General features: G+C 31.1%; 3 protein-coding genes across 5 annotated transcripts; 1 reads left to right on the top strand and 2 right to left on the bottom strand.

Annotated features, from left to right (window-relative positions):
* The first annotated feature begins 502 nt into the window (after positions 1-502).
* On the top strand, positions 503-2,015 carry LOC103499962 (glyoxylase I 4). Its single transcript, XM_008463135.3, has 2 exons — positions 503-1,094; positions 1,178-2,015. Exons 1-2 carry the CDS (start codon positions 582-584, stop codon positions 1,421-1,423), a joined length of 759 nt encoding a protein of 252 aa, XP_008461357.2. The 5' UTR covers positions 503-581; the 3' UTR covers positions 1,424-2,015.
* LOC103499960 (pheophytinase, chloroplastic) lies at positions 1,901-5,315 on the bottom strand. 3 transcript variants are annotated; one of them, XM_008463132.3, is made up of 6 exons: positions 4,953-5,315; positions 3,726-4,433; positions 3,173-3,399; positions 2,898-3,089; positions 2,650-2,806; positions 1,901-2,281 (listed from the first exon to the last, which is right to left on the bottom strand). In XM_008463132.3, the coding sequence occupies exons 2-6, from the start codon at positions 4,416-4,418 to the stop codon at positions 2,045-2,047; spliced, it is 1,506 nt and encodes a 501-aa protein (XP_008461354.2). In that variant the 5' UTR covers positions 4,419-4,433; positions 4,953-5,315; the 3' UTR covers positions 1,901-2,044. The 3 variants fall into 3 exon arrangements, with proteins under 3 accessions (XP_008461354.2, XP_050943929.1, XP_008461355.2); XM_051087972.1 differs by having other exon boundaries at positions 4,904-5,117; XM_008463133.3 differs by having other exon boundaries at positions 4,787-4,963.
* Positions 5,316-8,818: 3,503 nt separating this feature from the next.
* On the bottom strand, positions 8,819-13,248 carry LOC103499964 (serine carboxypeptidase-like 34). The gene is made up of 10 exons (XM_008463138.3): positions 12,745-13,248; positions 10,899-11,009; positions 10,702-10,797; positions 10,403-10,495; positions 10,228-10,316; positions 9,860-10,147; positions 9,647-9,783; positions 9,459-9,551; positions 9,266-9,371; positions 8,819-9,179 (listed from the first exon to the last, which is right to left on the bottom strand). Exons 1-10 carry the CDS (start codon positions 13,031-13,033, stop codon positions 9,030-9,032), a joined length of 1,452 nt encoding a protein of 483 aa, XP_008461360.2. The 5' UTR covers positions 13,034-13,248; the 3' UTR covers positions 8,819-9,029.
* Positions 13,249-15,104: the final 1,856 nt, after the last annotated feature.

The raw sequence follows: 15,104 nt of genomic DNA, 5'->3' as shown, positions 1-15,104 counted from the left end.
CCATAATACGATTATAAATTTTTATATTATATTATGCTTTTAAGGACTAAATTTAAGATTTATTAAACAAAATAAAACTTAAACTTATAATCGCAAATTAAAAATGTTAATCAACAGTTAATTAATGAATGAATTAATAAAGAGTTTAGATGATGAAAATAATTTGGGCGTTGGATTTTGGTTAGTAAAAAGTTGGTTGGTTCAACCGAAATAACACAAAGTTGGCCTAACTGAAAATGAAATCATGTGAATAAAGAAACCTACCCCCTAATTCTTCCATTAGTAATAAAATACCCCAATTTCAACATTAACCATCATTTTATTAACTATATGATAATTTGTTTTAACTATAACTTAATTTTAATGATATTGATACCCTTAATCAATCGATGACAAAGTGAGATAAATGACTATGTATCAATTAATCTCATTGGTGAAGATTGTAAAACTCAAGACTTATAATCATTCGGTGAAGATTCGATCGAAAAACCCCTTACCCAAATTAACGAAGCAAATGTGAGAATACATTTTCGTCTTCTACACATAAACTTCCACGTAAAGTTCCACCTCCTTCTACTCCCATGGCAGTTGTCACTCTCTTCCCTTCCCCACGTATCCTCAATCCGCCGCTATTTCTTCCACCTTTAAAACAAATCACCGTCAACACTCCTCTCCACTCCACTCCACTCCACTCCACTCCTCCGTTTCAATTCATTGCCGTCGCTCTGCTCCACATGGAACAACAGCACATCGCAGATCAAAACCCCACCGCCGTCAACAATGAAATCCAGGCAAACAACGAAGAATCCCAAGAAACTAAAAGAAAACAAGAAGAACATCCACTTCCATTAATGGCACTCAATCACGTCTCCAGAGTCTGCAAAAACGTCAAGGATTCCGTCCATTTCTACACCAAGGTCCTAGGCTTCGTCCTCATTGAACGCCCGCAAAGCTTCGATTTTGAAGGGGCTTGGCTGTTCAACTACGGCGTTGGGATTCACTTGATGCAATCCGAGGAGGATGATGATAGTGTTGGAGTTCGTGGAAGCGATAAGGATCATCTCGATCCCATGGATAATCACATCTCGTTTCAGGTTAGGGTTTAATTTATGAAGATTTTGAGTTGAAATATTTAGGACTGTGTGTTGGTTTGTTGAAATTGGAGTGTGGGTGGCAGTGTGAAGATATGGAAGCGATGGAGGAGAGATTGAAGGAATTGGGAGTGAAGTACATGAGGAGAACATTGGAGGAAGAGGAGAAGGGAGAAACGATTGAACAACTATTCTTCAATGATCCTGATGGATTCATGATCGAGATCTGTAACTGCGAGAATTTGAAGTTGGTGCCAGCGGGTTCCTCCGGTAAGATTAGACTTCCGGCCGGTCGGCATAACCCACCATTGGAATTGAATGATGAGAAATAGTTTTGGACGTTTAGTATAAGAGAGTAAGTAGGGACAATTACAAATTAATAACCCATTTGTAAACGTGATGTATTATCAGTGCTAATCTGAAAATTTCCTTGCTAATCTTCATAAAATATATGGCTACCCACAAAATCAATGATCAACAAACTTCATGAAATTGGTATCTATTTGATTAGAGTTATCTGTTGATAATTTTAGTTTTTGAAGCTTTAGATGGTCTTTTTAGATGAGATTGTTATGTAAATTCTAGTTTTTAAAGTTTTAAATATCTTTAAAATGTTTTGTCATGAAAGTTGATAAAAATTAGACATCGAAATTCAACCAAATAATTCTGAAATGGGCTGTAAAGTTTTACTTTGGATAATGGAAAAACTCGTAAACATAATAGATAATTTCGTTTTCAAATTTGATAATTTCGTTTTCAAATTTTTGGATAATGGAAACTACTGCCTATTTTCTATTCAAACAATCATATTTCCCAATCTGTATCCTTCTTTTCTGTTCTTTTTCTTACAATTTTTACAAAGTATAAAACAAGCAGAGTCGAAATAAACGAGTGGAAAAAAGAAAAAAAAAGAAAAAAGAAGAATCCTTCCTAAGATAATTAAACAATGAGGCTTAATTGTTAAGCTTTGACTGTTGCAGTTTAAACAAAGAGGTTATCCGATCCAAAACTGAAGAAGGGGATCCATACAATCGAACAGACACAGATTTCTTTGATCCTTCTCTTAAAAATTCCAAATCTTTAACAACATTGTCCTCTCCAATGCTGTCTTGTGCCCCCACTAGTGGCAATCCCACTAAACCTTCTGTCTCTATGTTTTTTATCCACCCTCGTAGTAAAAAGTTTACAACCTGTGATCACAATGGATATTTCAGTATTATACATCCACAAACAGGAAATGTTAATAACCCACAAATTCAACACCCCATATTTTAGTGAGAGAGTTATGACTTGAAGCTTTCAAGTACCTTGGTTTAATATTGTAATTCTATTATTTTTTAGCTTTCAATATCTTTGGTTCTATCAGTTTCTCATTTTAGGATAAGGTCCCTTCAAGTTTTTTGCCTTTCGGAGAAGTTTTAGTGTTAAGTTGTTCAAGTTCTTGAGGGTGGTTTTTGGTAGTTTTCAGTGTTGTACGAGTTCTAGAGGTAAAGAAAACTTTAGAATCCATTTTGAATTGATTGGAGAACAATAAGTCTTGTGAACAATAGAAGTATACCTCAGGGACTTCATCATGAGGGCAGTGGCCAGCAGGGCTAATTTCATAATATGGAGCCTCAGGCACTCGCTTTTTCACCTCAAGCCCCCAAACGGGTTTCACCCAAGGGTCCTCTTTTCCATACATTAAACAAACTGGCACTGAATTCTCATGGCATCTACAAAACAAAAAGACAAATTTAAGCCAAAACAGCATAAAGTCTTACAAAAGCCAAGAAATTGAATCTTAATATCAAAATTATATCCCACCTTGTTAAAGCTTCCCAAAAGGATAGTTTCCCTTGAGGGGCAAACATGATTGATGCAAATGATGCAGCTGCAGCTGGATGCTGTGTTGTCTCAACAATTCGACTAAATACATCGTCGACATTTGTTGTGTGGTCTGCATAGACTTGCCTAAGGATGTCTCCTATACTTTCGGGGTCGCTTATTTTCTGCCAACTGAATCAAACAGAGAGTTATGAGAAGGAAAAGAAGAAAATGAAGATATAAAGAAAGAGTAAGACCTCATTGATCAAACTTACACAAGCTTTGTGAGCTTTCTCACGTTGTCTGGTAATGGAAACTTTCCACTCCAAGGAAATATTTTTGCTAATCTCGGCGATCTTGTAGGATTAGGAAAAAATCCCCAGAATGGCGTTGCATTTAGCAATGTGACGCCCTTTACTAAATCAGGATTGCATGCTGCAAAGTATAGCGCCACAAACCCTCCGAGTGAATTGCCAACAATGTAGACTGGTTCACCGATGACCTGCAATGGTAATCTAAAACATCAGTATGTTTGTCAATGTAAGCCTTAAGCGGTCGGACTCGATGAGAGGTTTCAGATTCATCTGTTTGGTAGCCCATGTTTGACTTGTAGATGAGTGTGGAAACTAATGTAACTTGAATGTTTTGACATGAAGCTTGCAGCATACCAAGTAGAGGCTCAGCTATATAAGCTACATAAATATAACGTATGGGTCATATCATAAATGAATAGTCAAATTCCTTGCTCAAAGCAAGTACACTATTCTCTGTGTTATTCTTATGAATAGGGAGGAAGCATGATGGAAAAAAGATCATTATTTGGGATACCTGTTCGATGAAATAGCGAACTTGATCCTGCCATAAATCAATAGAATAGACAAGCTCAGATGCCCATGGTTCAGTCTTATCTCCAAAACCCCAAGAAGAATCTTTCCCATCTGATTCATTTCCTTCATTAGAATGTGAAGTGGGATCTTCAACTGGTAATGACATGCCCTGCCCAAGAAAATCTATGGCCCATACTCTATAATCACGTCCCAAATCTTTTAGTTGTTTCTCATAATGGAACGAACCAACCCCAAAACCAGGAAGGAAAAGCACTGGTGGAGAGTTCACATTTTCAGATCCAGCTTTTTCATAGTGCACACTAAGTTTTGGTTTCCATTCCCAAAAGCCACTACTGATTTCAGCACTGGATTCACCATTAGATTCATCAGGCAAACCAGGAATTTGCACTTTACTTGCCGATTCACCACTCTCCGATATACTTACTGAACCTCCTTCTTCTCCATCAAGGACATAACCACCGTAGCTTCTACATAGGACCTTTAGTTGAGAACTTTCATGGTGATGCTTTGACCAAGAAAATCTGGTTCTAGCTTTGATTCTAGCACACAAGATCTTACGTCTTCTGAAGCCAGAGAGGTTTACACAACTTGGATTCAAGCTTTTTCTAGCACATTTTGTCCTTGGAAATACAATATTACTGCGTGGAATCGAGCTACAAGACAGAACTTCCATGCCTAGGAGACAGTTCTGCAATCCAAAGAAAAGACAACTGATTAAGCAACAAATTTAACGAACATATTGTTAAATGAAGTAATCACTTCTGTTACAAAAAAAAAGGGTTGTTTGAGAGTTTTTTCCAATTAGGTAACTGTTGTTTAAGTTTCTTCTTCCTTTGAAAATCATGAACTACTGAATCATGATTCTTCATAACTAAACAAAAAGAAAACAAAACCAGTTTGAACAGCATGAAAAATTATAAAAAACCTAAGCCAGAAACCCACAAGCTCGATCACAGAAATAACATGGACAAGGACAACCAAAACAGAGATCAAAAAACCCAAAGCTTTTCAGAAATAAATGTTCAGGATTAAACTCCTTACAGTGTCGGCAAAAAATTCGGCAACCCCAGAAGCTTCTGAATGAAATTACATCTAATTTTACAGAATAATCAACAACTAATCACATCTAAAACAGACCCCATCAGAAGAAAAACGAACCCAAGTCTACGAAATTGAAGAATTCAAAGTGCTACTTGTGTTCTCCTACCTCTACTTAGCAGAGAGAAATCACATGGGTCACAGTGTACTTAGAGTTTCCAGGAGATTCCAGGGAAATAAACTGAGCTACGAATTTGATGCTTAGACGCTTCGCCTTCCTTTGCAAGCCATGAAAATTAACAAAACCTCGTTTATCGAATTAATATTTGGGGATAGTCAAAGAATCAGACAAGAAAAATTAAATTATTAACCGTTTTTTCTTTGATGAAGGAAAAAAAAAAAATCATACTTTCACATTTTTCAATAATTTGACTTAGCTTATTAGAATAGCGACGGATGATGAAGTTGCGTTACGTAAAGGATTTGTGTTAGATGGAAATTGGGTTGAGTTAATTTGGACAAATTGTTTCTAAATCTATATTACAAAATGATAACAGAACTGAGCCCTAACCTTCTTTTTAGAAATGTTTCGTTCCTGAAAATGAAGACTGTGGTCAGATTTGAATGAAAATTGAGACTTGTTTTAGTTTATCGTTATACTTAAATGTATAAAACGAACACTCTGACCATCTAAAAATAGGAGAAGGAGATATAAAAATCGATTGGATGAATGTACAAAATACCATAAAAGAGAGAGGGAAATAAAATAAAAAAACGAGTTGGTTATGTTAGTTCATTGTTGGCGATGACACCATTTGGTATTGGCTATTAAGATTAGAAGGTCAGTCAATCGTTATATTTAGGATAGGATATTAAGATTATGAGATCGGTCCATCGTCATTAAACTTTGAAACATAACATTTTGATTTAGAGATCGACCCATCGTCTTCATACATGAGCCGACATGGATATGATTATAGAGAGCATGATGAATATTTATATTATAAACATTACAGTGATACCTGAACTAGAACATCAAGAAGTTTAAAGTTGACAAAGATAACCAATTCGAAATCCACAACATCCAAGGAATATATCGGTTTTTTTAACTTTAAATTAATAAAAATTATTAAATTATTGTAATAATACAAACGTTCCATTAATTATTTTCCCCCGGTGAGTTACAACGTAAATTTTCAGTCTTACAAAATTAAATTTTCCCCTAAATGGACAATTGTAAATTGAAAAATGGATTACGAAATTTCCATATTAACGTAAATGGATTATAAGTGAAAAAAATAAATTGAGAAAAAGAAATTAAAAATTTTCATATTAATATTAAGAAATATTTGTTGATTTTTTTTTAATAAATTGAACAAAAAAAGAAAATTTAATAAATTGAACACAAAAAAAAAATCTAATATTAGTTAAAAAGAAGGGATAGTTGCAAATATAATAATTATATTCGAAATAATTAAGTACATAGCAACATTTTAAAAAAATTGTAAATATAGCAAAATCTTTCAAAATCTATCAATGATAAATCATAGGAGTCTATCAACGATAGAAGCTATCACTAATAGATTTTGCTATATTTGAAATTTTTTTAAAATATTGCTAAATATTTAATAATTATTCTAAAAATTGCTACCCATTATAATTACCTAAAAAAGAAACTATAATACATATTCCCAAATACTTTCAAAGCAATAATGTTTGAGTAATAAGACTAATTAGTTTAAACAACAATATTTAACCAAATCTTTAGTTTTTTTCGCACGTGAATAGAAAACTTTGAGAGTACAATAATTGAAAAAAAAATATCTAGACTTTTTTTTAGCCACGTGCAAAAAAAAATTGAGGTAACATCTTTCTTGAGAAAAATGTGCAAATATTTTGTTAGTTTTTGGGATATAGTTTTATGTACTTTTTTTAACTTTAATTTTATGATAATTTAGTTCTTTTAATTTATAGTTATTTTTAATGATTTAGGTTTTGTTATGATTAAATAAAATTTATTACATTTCTCAATCAATAAACCAATAAAGGACCTCTTAGGATCATAAGCTACAAAATTTTATTTGTCAAAAAATGAAAATAAATAACAAAATTTGAAAATCTAATTTTATTACAAAATGATAATTTAGTTTTTGCATTATTAGAATGCAATCTTTTATGTTTCACTTTTAATTACTTACTTATACTCGGAAAAGTCAAATCAAAATTTGAAAACTGAAAAGATAATAAGAAAAAAGAGTAGTTTTCAAAATTTTTGTTTACGTATAGAGTTTAGCTAAGATCATTTCTTTATCAAATGAGAAACTTATAATTGAAGAAGAGAAGGAACATGCACGAATGTCACAGCATAAAACAATAAATAAAATTACTAACAAATGAAAAGATAAATGACTGTATAGGGCAAGAACTTTTTAATACTGTAGTAATTACATCTTGTACAGTAAATATTATTTTATGTTTTTTAATTAGCTACGATCAACACTATTTGCTATAACTATTATTATTTTACATTCATCAATTTTTTTTTATTATTCTCTACTATTTATTTTGTTAAATTAAAATAGTGTATACCTCGGACACAAACTATAATAATCATAATAACTAAATTTTGTCTTCAAACACGATTTTATTGAGTAGTTTATGACAATGTCTACGATCTAAATTTTGATCTTCAAAATTTTATTTTTAGCCACTTTAATTGTTTTTAAAAATATAAATATTATTATAAATAATAATATAATAATATATATGTTCATGTCGTGTCTTACTCTTATAAACACTCTATGCATAATAAAGCCACCTTCTTCATCCATATGTCAAGTACTCATACACTTTTTAGTATCTAGATAAATTCACATCCTACTCGTCTCGTCGCTTATAAATAATGACCTTTGGTGAGTTTAAGGATATAATTTATGTTCCATTAACTTTGTATTTATTCCTTTATTTTGGGTTAACTTTTATAAATATAACTAAACATCAAAATATTTACTGTCCGTGTAACAAAATAAAAAAAAACCCATGATATTTTAAAAATTTTCAGATTTGTCCTTGAATAATGCTGACCATTTTTTCATTTATTTTTCTTCATCTTCTTTACGATTTATTCATCTTTTCTCTTCATATTATTAATTTCTTCGTTATATTACTTCTTACTCATTTTACAATATTATGGTTATTTATGTAAATATTTACCAATTTCTTCATTTCCTCTTCCAAAATCCTTTCTTCTTCTTCACTTCTCATCTTCTATTCTTTTTCTTCTTGCTCTACGAGATCGTTTAGACTAGGTAGAATGGTACCAGATCATTTAGACTTGGTATAAGGGTAGAAGATCGTTTAGACTTGCTATGAGATCATTTAGATTTGCAATGAGATCGTTTAGACTTACTATGGGATCGTTTAGACTTGCTACGAGATCATTTAGACCAAGTAGAATGGTACCAGATCATTTAGGCTTGGTGTAAAGGTAGAATATCGTTTAGACTTGCTACGAGATTGTTTAGACTAGGTAGAAGGATACAAGTGTAGGTTTGGTACAAGGGTACGAGATCGTTTAGACTTGGTACAAGGGTACGAGATCGTTTAGACTTGGTACAAGGGTACAAGACCGTTTAAACTTACTACGAGATCATTGCTAAGAGATCATTTAGACTGGATATGAGATCTCTTAGACTGGGTACAAGATCACTTAGGTGTGTAACTGATTAATTGCGGGGGTATTTTTGTTATTTCACTTAGTGGGCTCGTAGGTTTTTTCCTTTTTAAAAATTGTTTTATATGGTATAAATATTTTTTGCGCTTTATTTTATTTTTAAAAAATCCATAATACTTTCGCACTTTATTTTATTGTTGAAAAATCCATTTATTTTACTTAATTTTCATATTTATGTATATATTATATAACATTATATTTTTCAATATCCATGCACTCGATTGTGCCTCGTTTTTATAACACATATATTGAATTCATTCATGGAAAATAACTATAGAAATTGGCCAAATAGAGATCAATAATTCACGTGAAATTATAAAAAAATTTTATTCACAAATTGGAAGGCAATAAACTATGAAGAAAGATTAAAAAAAAAGAAAAGAAAAACCTAATTTCTTGGCCATCAGCATTTTTATGGGCAATTCCTTGTGGATTAAACTAAAAAACAAAATACTGTGACTTTTAAAAAATAAAAATGTGAACATAAAGAAAAAGAGATTTAAAAAGAAGAATCTAAAAAGAAGTAGTTGGGAGCTTGCGATTGGCCAAGAAATGCCTAATGAGTTGAAGAGCTTCCTTCGGTTTAAATTGTGGAACCTCGTGGCCCGCTCCCCTTACTGTCACAAACATCAGCCCTTCGTACTCAATCGTCCACCCACCAACCTATCATCATTATACAAAATACATAATATCAATCATTCTTCAATTTAACAACAAATGTAACAAAACAAAGAAAGACTCCAATCTACCTGTTGATGACAGTACCAAGGAGTCCAATCCTTCTTGATCTTCAAACCAAGTTTGTTCAAAGTCAACCTTGTTGATGTCACTGGGATTCTTCCATCAGTATCCCCACTGCCATTTTATTGTTCAATTACTCAGACTTATGGTTCTTTTACATTCAAATTACATCAACATATGTAATCTCAAGAATTGATTTACCTAAAAACCCATATACGAAGGCCCCCAGCTATGAGCTTCTTGATAATAGGGAGTATTGAAAATGGTGCATCCTTCCAAAATGTGATGTTATCACTACACATAACCCGAGAAATGTATTTTACTCGAAACTTGAAAGAAATACTTTTTGTCATTCTAAAACGAAATGCGAGTAGGGTTTGTTTGAGTACCTGCAATGAGTCCATGGGTATGGAATTTTCGTAACATTGGCGTGCATGGCCTTTTGAACATCCGGTCTGTTGAAATACGTTTCAGTGTAATCCGACGAACAAGGATCGTATCCAAAATGCCTCATATGCCATCCTCTCTGCACAAATTCATCTCCAATTCACCAATCCAATTCTAATTTCCACAAATTTATGTAAAAAATTCAGAGTACCCACATTCTGAGGCGCAACGCCGTTGATTGCAAATCGCCGTGGTTTCCTTCTGGTGCTGCTCGAGTTCTTCTCAACGCACATTGGAGTATACAGACTGTACACATCGATGATATCGTACACGTCGAAATACTTGTCGAGAGAATTACCACAAGAGTCTGACAGAGTTGGATTCTTGAAATTGCAATTTGTTTTGATTTCTTTGTACAATTTATCGGAGATTATGGCGTGATCCCAAGCGTAGTCGATCATTCCTTGTTGATCTGTTTCGTCATCTAGTAAGGCGTTTCCGATCTGTAAATTGAATCATACTGTTAGGAGAAATGAAAAAATCGAGTGAGGAACTTTTGAGCGATGATTTTAGTTGTTATTACTATGAAGCCTTTGAAGTTTATGCGATTTTTCTTTGAGATTTTCTTGTTCTCATCGAAAATAAGCTCTGAAAGTTGTGGAACGTAGTGACCTGAAGGAGAACACAAGAGCTAATCAAAGAGACGAATTGAAATAAGTTCAGTGATGAACTTAAAGAAACAAAGAGACTTCTAGTACCTGCATAGCTCTCGCCGGCGATGTAAAATTCATGGGATTTGAATTGGGGAAATCTTTGAAACCAATTGATTAGAAAGGCATACGAGTCCTTGGCTAAAAGAAGAAGAAGAGAAAAAAAAGAAATCATAATTTGAAAGAGACCAACATTGTAATTTGCTACAAAAATCAATAATTAATGCAAAACGTACACTTGAACTAAAATGAAACTTTAATCAGATTAAGAACATGGTTTTGGATAAAGGGTCTCAAAATATGGATCCAAACAAGTTGTAAACAGAGGAAGGAAGGTGTAAAATTACCTGTGATGGTGTCGCCAAGTTCGTTGATGTCATTAGTATTGTTGCTATAGGAGAATCCAACTCCAACGGGTGATTCCAAGAACAAGAGGTTAGCAGCTGAATCAACAAAAAAGAGTATATATATTTATCATACAAGAAAGAAATGAAAAAAGGGATTGAATTTAGTAAGGGAAAATGAAAAGGAAGAAATGAAAGACCTCTATTCCAAGTGTATGGGTTGAACTTGAGCTTTGGTTTGTCTCCTTTTTGAGGAAAGAAAGGTCCCAATTCCTCTGCTGCCCCGTAACCGATTGATGAACATCCCGGTCCTGATTTTAATGTTTATTAAACCTTCATTCATCTCTCTCTCTCTCTCTCTCTTTTTTCCTTTTAAACTTTTAATATAATAACAAATCATGTAATTAACAAAAGCATACTAATTAGGTAAATATCAACATTTTATAAATTTATAAATATCGCAAAATATATTAATAATAAACTTCTATCGCTAATAAACTACTAGGATTTATGTGGCTGATAGACTCTTAGCAATAAATCATTATTTGCAAATATTTTATCAGTGATAGACTTCTCTATTGCAAATGATGTGTCAGTGATAGACTTCTGTCTATGGCAAATGATCTATCAGTGATAGCCTTCTGTCTATTGCAAATGGTCTATCAATTATAGAGTTCGATAAATTATGTGTAATTTTTTTAAAATATTGTTATATATTAATTATTTCGAATCTAATCACTATATTTGCAACTATCTTTTTTCTTTTTATCAAAATTAATAATATAATTTTAGTCTCTATATTTGAAGTTTGTTCAATTTTGATTTATATACTTTTAATAAATCTTAAATTTAATCCCTTAAAATCATCTTTTATCAAAATTAACCAAATAGTAATAGTAATATTCTCAAATATGCTTTCAAAATCAATAGTAATAATGGTAATAGATAAAATATTTTTTTTTTTCAAATGACTAAAATTAATACTTTTAAAACTACAAAAAAAAGGAAATAAAAACTAACCAAATTGACCAAATAAAACTAACCAAATTGAAATAAAAAAAAAAGAAGAAGAAGAAGAAAAGAAAAATTGAACAACAAGTATTCTTAACCCAACAAAAAGTCTAATACATAAACTTTTTTTTTTTAAAAATGAAACATTTCCCAAAGTACACCATTTACCAAAATTACCAAAAATAGTATTACAACCTCAAAACACAAATCATGAAATCCAAAACTAATGTAAGAAAAAAAAAAAGGAAGGAATAATTGAAATAAACCTAAAATAATTTCCCACATGTATTATTCCCATTTGACACAGACATTTTTCTCCCCATCTTCTTCTATAAATAAAAGAAAATGCTCCTCTTTCTCTTATCCCTTTGTTAGCAAAATGTCATTGGGGATTGCCCATTTCCCCATCTGCTCCCCCTCTGTCAAAAACAGACTAAAATACAAACCCCCAAAAAGGTAAATAGTGACCTCTCTCCAATTCAAACCAATTCCCCTTTTTTTTACTCTCTTATCTTCCCCTATTTAATTCCCTTCAAATCATTTCATATTCCATTTCCTATTATAAACTAATTAGAACTTAATAATTTAAATATTATGTTTATGACACAGCTGTACTTAAATATAAAATATTCCTTACACATCAAACATCGATGATTAAATGATTAAATGACAACTAAAATTTAAAAATAAAAGTAGATAAAATATGGGAAGAAAAGAAACCAATCTTCAAAATGTTGAAAGGTAGTTATCGAATATTGGTTGTTTAACATTGACTATATATATAAATAATAATAATAATAATAATAATAATAATAAATACAAAAATTTAAATGATACATTTGATAGTGACATTTACTAATTTTTTTTTTGTACTCCAAATTACTTTGACTCGTGACTTCAATAATAATCCAAAAATAATAATCTAAATGTTATCTTAATTTCTACAAAATAATTAATATCTTTGACTTTTTTTTTTATAAGATGGAAGAAAAATAAAGACATAATTAAATTAACATAAAAGTGAAATTTTGTTACCTCCATTAAGCCAAAGAAGGAGAGGCTTTTCATGAGGATCGGCAATGGCTTCGAAGAACCAATAAAACAAAGCTCTACCATGGCTCTCATTGACGTTAACATATCCAGCATATTGCTTGAAACTCACGGGTGGCTGTCCGGGCAGTCTGAGGACGCGATCCGCGTCCTGACGGGCCAATTCGTCGCGGGTGAGTCGATAATCAAGGGCGAGGCCTTTGTGTAGGAAAGGGAGAAGAAAGAAAAGGAGGAGGAGGAGAAGGAGATGGGAAGAGAAAGAAGAAGAGGTCATTGTATATACGTCGTTTGGAGTAGTACTGGAGTTTGAAATTGTATGTGGAGTGTGTGGTGGTTTAAATAGAGAGAGAGGAGGGGGGGGGGGGGGATAAGGAAGAATGAATAATGTAGAAAGGAATTTGATTGTGAAGTGTGATTAAATTTGGGTGTGTTTTTGATTAAAGGAGAAATGGAAGAATGGAAGAAAGGGAAGAAGAGAATTGGGTTTTTGGAAGCAAATGCGTGCAACGGCAGATAATATAAAGCGGCCGTCTAAATTTGTACCCTTTTTCTTTTTTTAATACATAAATAAAATATCAATTCAGTTGACTCAATATTCCACCAATCAAATTATTCTTTTTGTTTCATTTTTTTAATTTAAAATCTCTATTTTCTCATTTTATTACCATTTTTTAAATAAAATATAACGAAGTTTTTTTTTCTATCCATAATAATTTTTTTAAAAAATTGTTGTCTAATTGTTTTTGTTTTTTTATTTACTTACTAAAAAAGTAATGGTTATAATTGCACAAATTATTATAAGAAATTGAGAGAAAATATATTTAATTTTGGAGTTTGTCAAGAATAATAAAAAAATATAAACTATTTACATTTTATGACAAAAAAAAAAAAAGAAATAGTTTATCCATTTTGTCGTTTTTAATAATTTTGCTTTAATTTTCAAAAAATAAAAAATAAAAAAATGAAAATTACTATGGTTAAATTTGACTTTTTTTTTTCAAATAAAAACTTGTAATTATTTTTCCCATAAGATTAAGATGGGACGAAATGGTTGGATATTTTAACTCTTATTTTAAGTAAATGAGTTAATACTCATTCTAATTTATATGATGGAGATAGGTCAATTGAGTGTAACTTAAATAGGTACTATTCTCGTAGACTTTTATATCTCGTAGTTCTTGGTTCTTGAAGCTAAATCTATGTTTCTAGCGAAAAAAAAAAAGTGATTATTTAAAAAAAAGCTATTAACATTATTAATTAGACAGCAAATTTGAATTTGTAATATTAGCTGTAATTGTTGCAAAAGTATGGGTTTTTAATTGTTGGAAAAGTATAATTTAGTTAACTTTTATATGTGTGTGAGAAACATAGAAATTAATTAATATTCTTCAAATTTTATTTCCATGTGTAGCCCAATTTTTTTGGATTTGAAACCCCTAGACATGAAACAGTCAATTAAATCTTAAAAGTAAAAGATAGTACTTAACAATTTTTTTAGTAAATATGCTATTTCTTTCCAACTAACTATTGCCATAATAAGTCACTAATCTCTTTTTAAAACTACTAACCAAAAAACATATCATTTTTTAATCAAACAATTAAATTAATATGTAAGTAATAATAAAAAGAAAAAATCATTCGTTAAAATCATTATCTACTGCCATTTCTTTTAGTCTCTTTACCTTACCTGTTACAATTGCTTTTCTAATTAAAATTATTATCTACCGAAACTAGGAGTGGTCATCGGTAGAGCAAGGGTAATTTTGTATATAAATCGAGATCGAAAATCGACAATCGATGTCAGTAAATCAACTTCGGTAGGTTTACTTTTCTCGATTCAATTCCGTCGGTTGGGTTTATTTAATATTAACTAAATATTATATTAGGTTAGGTCGATTTCGTGTAACAAGGCAATCGGTTTTTTGAAACCTTTTAATTAAACCAACCACCAGCTGTACATTTAATAAAACCGTTATCGGGTGTCGATTAGGTCGATATCGATTGTTCTAATGGATTTTTTTTTTTATCAACCTTAATGGAAAATTTTTCAAAAATAGAAAAATTAATCAAAATATTTACAAAATAGAGCAAAATTCGATTTATTCCTATGTGTGTCTATTTTTAGAAATATATCGTTTATAATAATTTTTCTTACATTATTATTATTATTATTATTAGTACTATTTTTGTTAATATTAGTTAACTAATTTTAATAAAAATTACTTATTGAAAATATATTGCCTATAATAATTTAAACATATTTAGAAATATAAAGACTAAAATCCAATAAAATTTAAAATTATAGAAATCAAAATTGTATTTTAGGTAGAGATGTTTTTGTAGTT

Source organism: Cucumis melo, chromosome 1 (assembly GCF_025177605.1).
Source record: "Cucumis melo cultivar AY chromosome 1, USDA_Cmelo_AY_1.0, whole genome shotgun sequence".
In the NCBI taxonomy this organism is placed as follows: domain Eukaryota; kingdom Viridiplantae; phylum Streptophyta; class Magnoliopsida; order Cucurbitales; family Cucurbitaceae; genus Cucumis; species Cucumis melo.
The sequence above is the reverse complement of the archived record's forward strand: the minus strand, read 5'-3'. Positions and strand labels throughout refer to the sequence as shown.

Excerpts from the sequence above, each read along its gene's own strand:
- LOC103499962 (XM_008463135.3), top strand. The coding sequence starts at position 582 with ATGGCAGTTGTCACTCTCTTCCCTTCCCCACGTATCCTCAATCCGCCG. Across the intron at positions 1,095-1,177 it reads ATAATCACATCTCGTTTCAG|TGTGAAGATATGGAAGCGAT; the intron begins GTTAGGGTTTAA and ends TGTGGGTGGCAG.
- LOC103499960 (XM_008463132.3), bottom strand. The coding sequence starts at position 4,418 with ATGGAAGTTCTGTCTTGTAGCTCGATTCCACGCAGTAATATTGTATTT. Across the intron at positions 3,090-3,172 it reads AGAAAGCTCACAAAGCTTGT|TTGGCAGAAAATAAGCGACC; the intron begins GTAAGTTTGATC and ends TGTTTGATTCAG. Across the intron at positions 2,807-2,897 it reads TTTTGGGAAGCTTTAACAAG|ATGCCATGAGAATTCAGTGC; the intron begins GTGGGATATAAT and ends TTTGTTTTGTAG.
- LOC103499964 (XM_008463138.3), bottom strand. The coding sequence starts at position 13,033 with ATGACCTCTTCTTCTTTCTCTTCCCATCTCCTTCTCCTCCTCCTCCTT. Across the intron at positions 10,496-10,701 it reads ACTTGGCGACACCATCACAG|CCAAGGACTCGTATGCCTTT; the intron begins GTAATTTTACAC and ends TTCTTCTTTTAG. Across the intron at positions 9,784-9,859 it reads ACGGCGTTGCGCCTCAGAAT|AGAGGATGGCATATGAGGCA; the intron begins GTGGGTACTCTG and ends GAATTTGTGCAG.